General features: G+C 41.0%; 1 protein-coding gene across 2 annotated transcripts in view; it reads left to right on the top strand.

Moving 5' to 3' along the window:
• DCX (doublecortin) overlaps positions 1–3,500 on the top strand; it is a 72,566-nt gene that overhangs the window by 57,905 nt on the left and 11,161 nt on the right. For both annotated transcript variants that reach the window (XM_042480355.1, XM_042480354.1), the window contains exon 4: positions 2,619–2,721. In XM_042480355.1, coding sequence (XP_042336289.1) covers positions 2,619–2,721 — 103 coding nt within the window. The remainder of the gene's footprint in view (positions 1–2,618; positions 2,722–3,500) is intronic.

Below are 3,500 nucleotides of genomic sequence, written 5' to 3'. Positions count from 1 at the left end.
ATTGTCATTCAGAGAAATCTGTGAAAAATATTTCGCTGGCTGCTGAAGGGGAGAGAAGAAATCACCTTTTGGAAGAGAGATTTGTGGGAAGAATATTTTTTAAAAAAATTCTCCTCAAGGTTTCTCTGACCGAGGAGAAAAATATGGGTTTCTCCAATCACTACCATCAAGGCTTTCTGCCCCATCAGCATCACATAGAGTCTCTGCCATTGTATGCAGATGAACTGATACAAAGGATGAGTGGATTTAACATGGAGGTGATTGGATTTCCCCAGTTCTGTTCCTTTATGGTGCGCCACAGGTTTTGCTCTGCTCTGCACTCCGCTCCCGAATTAGCTGTGACAATTTGCAAAATTAATCCCGACACTGGAACATTAGCAGTTTGCTACAGCTTTTAGATTCTCCCGTCGGAATATCTTCTTCCCACTTGTTGCATTACTAATAAGCATTTACATATCGAAAAACGCAAAGGGAGGATATGTTTGATCATATGCAGAATTACATTAAGATTCTTTTCGTGTGCTTTTGGCTGCTTTGTGCATGTATTCATGCGCACTAGAAAAATAACATGCAAAGAACCTGATGCAACCAGTTCTAGGTTCTTTTTTCTTTTATTTTTCACATTGTGACACCAGTGCGCATAGTAAGACGCAGCACCAGTGGAATCCTGATACATGTTGGTAACTATTATTATCAAAGTCAATGGTAATGTGATGCTGGTGATGGGAAATGCACATTAAGCAAAAGAAATGAAAGGTAACACACATTGGCTGTTGGTGGCATCCACATTGTGTGTGTGCACACCTTCAAGTTACCATCGACACACATTCTCATTTACTGTGATAGGCATGCCAGAGTCTTTAAGACATCCAGAAAATGACTTTTCAAAGATAGCAACAGATTTTTTTATAACTCCAAAGAGAATGTTGTACAAGGAGAATGTGAGAAGTTCCTCCTATCCATATGTGATGGAAGCAGCATGGGGTGCTGATGTGGAAAAGTGGTCCAAGTGACTATAAATTGGTCTTTGTTTAGGGAAATCACAGGGCGCATCTACACTGCAGAAGTAATGCAGTTTGACACCATTTTAGGGGCGGTGACTCCATTCAATGTAATCCTGGGATTTGCATTTTTGCAAGCTTTTTAGCCTTCTCTGCCAAAGAGTGCCTCACGAAACTACAAATCCCAGGATTCTGTTCGATGGAACCATGGTAGTTAAAGTGGTATCCAGCTGCATTATTTCTACAGTGTAGATGCACCGACAGAGGAACAACCCTATTTAACAAAGAACTTACTATACAAAAAAAATTGCTTTTTGAATGTGTAAGACATGGCAAGTGAAAGATTCATGAAAGACAATGATTGTCATGGCAACTTTGTGCAACTTTATACCATATGACACAGGCAAAAAATCTATCTGGGTATCTTGATTCAGTCTTTTATGTGAGTCTCTAGTGTGAAATGCTGAAACCCCTTGAGATACTGGGAAGCTCTGTATTTGATTCATTATAGCTTGCAATTAATTTATTCACAGTCCAGTTCAGATCAGTTTGTGGCAACCAGGATGAGGGAAGTCTGGCTCAGCAGACAGTGAGCTGATATTCGCATTGTGCCCAGTAGGCATGGCAGCACTCCCTTGAAATATCCATGCAAACTGTGCATGCTGCAGGGTGCCTTGGAGAGGCATGTCTGGTCCTCACTGTATGTCAGAACAAATGCTGTGGTCCAAATCATTCTAGAGGCCATGCCTGAGATCTAGATGGGTAGAAAGCAAGTCTGATCATCCAATGGATCAACAGAACGGTTCTTAGCAATGCTGGATGCTTGGCCGGGAAGTTATTCTTTCTTTCTTTTCCTTATTTTTACATTCTTCCATGCAAGAATGAAAACAGTAGGCCCTTGATATCTGCTGGGATTTGGTTCCAGGAACCCCCATGGATACCCAATTCCAGGGATGCTCAATTCCCATTAAATACAATGGCATAGTGAAATGGAGTCCCTTGGATAAAATGGCAAGATCAAGGTTTGCTTTTGGGAATAACACAAATGAATTTTGTTAATTAATAAATGATACATTGATTTAGACTTGGCTCCCATCTCCAAGATAACTCATCATGTACATGCAATTGTTCCAGAATTCAAAAGAACCCCTCTGAAATCCAAAACATTTCTGGTCCTAAGTATTTCGGATACGGGAGACTCAATCAGTACTTCAATTTTTGAAATGTGGTTGACTTCTCGCTATGGGGACTCTCTTCAGAAGAGTCTGCACTTCAGCATTTGTGTCTGTACTACTAAACTCCTGGCAGGACACTTGGGAGGAGGCAGGGAGGTAGTCCCATCTGTTTTAAGCCCATCCTGAATTAAGCTCAAGGCAAAAATGTTTTGGCACCACTGAGTGGGACATTTTGCATTTTGCAAAGTTGCCAGTTCTCCTCCTTTTCCCACCAATACTTTTGCTGCGCATCTTATCATCTTTTGCAAGAGGCTTATGGGGAAATGGAGTAAATAGCACTGGGGAGGGGAAGAGGCTGCCTTCTCTTTACATGAAACCTGAGCCATAAGCAAGTGCCGCCATGGATTAAAACTAAAATGGATGACTTTTGTTCTCTCCGCAGGTGACCTGTCTCCACGATTTCTTTGGGGACGATGACGTGTTCATTGCCTGTGGTCCAGAAAAATTCCGCTATGCACAGGATGACTTTTCCCTGGATGAAAACGGTAATACCAATCACACCTATTAATGGCACAGCTCTTTTCTTGGTGTTTCCAAAGAATAGCTTGTTTTAGATGATGGCTGCAGTCCAGCTTCCTCTTGGCGTATGTGGAGACATGTCATTGCCATCCTTATGCAACCTGCAGGCAGAACAGCAACACTGTGCAACACATGTCAATGACTGGGTGCCATTGTGCAATGTGCATTGTGCAGCTTCAGTGCGTAGTACACATCTGCAATGTGAAATGCACAACTGGAATGCAAACCATTGCAGTATACTCAACTCCACCTCTGCTACTCTCAGCAGAAAACTTCAACTGCACATAGCACAACTTACATGTGCATATGCCACTAACAAGATGCCAGCCCATGTGTATGTTTGTATCCTAATGTATACATGTGTGCATCTGCACTAATAAGTACAAGACACACCCCTCAACAGGATTGAAATTTTGCTTTTGATGAAATCTGGGAACAGTAAACTGCATCCCCTTATTTAGATTGCATCCACATTGCAGAATCAATGTAGTTTGACACCACTTTAATTGTCATCCATCCTATGGATTCCTGGGTGTTGTAGTTTGCTGTGGCACTAGAACTCACTGTTAGAGAAGGCAAAATCTCTTCCAAGACTACAAATCCCAGAATTCCATAGGATGGAGTCATGGCAGTTAAAGCAATGTCAAACTGCATGAATTCTGCAGTTTAATCTACAGTGCTATATAAATAAAGCATAATAATAATAATAATAATAATAATAATAATAATAATAATAATAATAATA

Source organism: Sceloporus undulatus, chromosome 7, assembly GCF_019175285.1.
Source record: "Sceloporus undulatus isolate JIND9_A2432 ecotype Alabama chromosome 7, SceUnd_v1.1, whole genome shotgun sequence".
NCBI classification, from domain to species: Eukaryota; Metazoa; Chordata; class Lepidosauria; order Squamata; family Phrynosomatidae; genus Sceloporus; species Sceloporus undulatus.
This window is presented reverse-complemented; position numbering and strand designations above follow the sequence as displayed.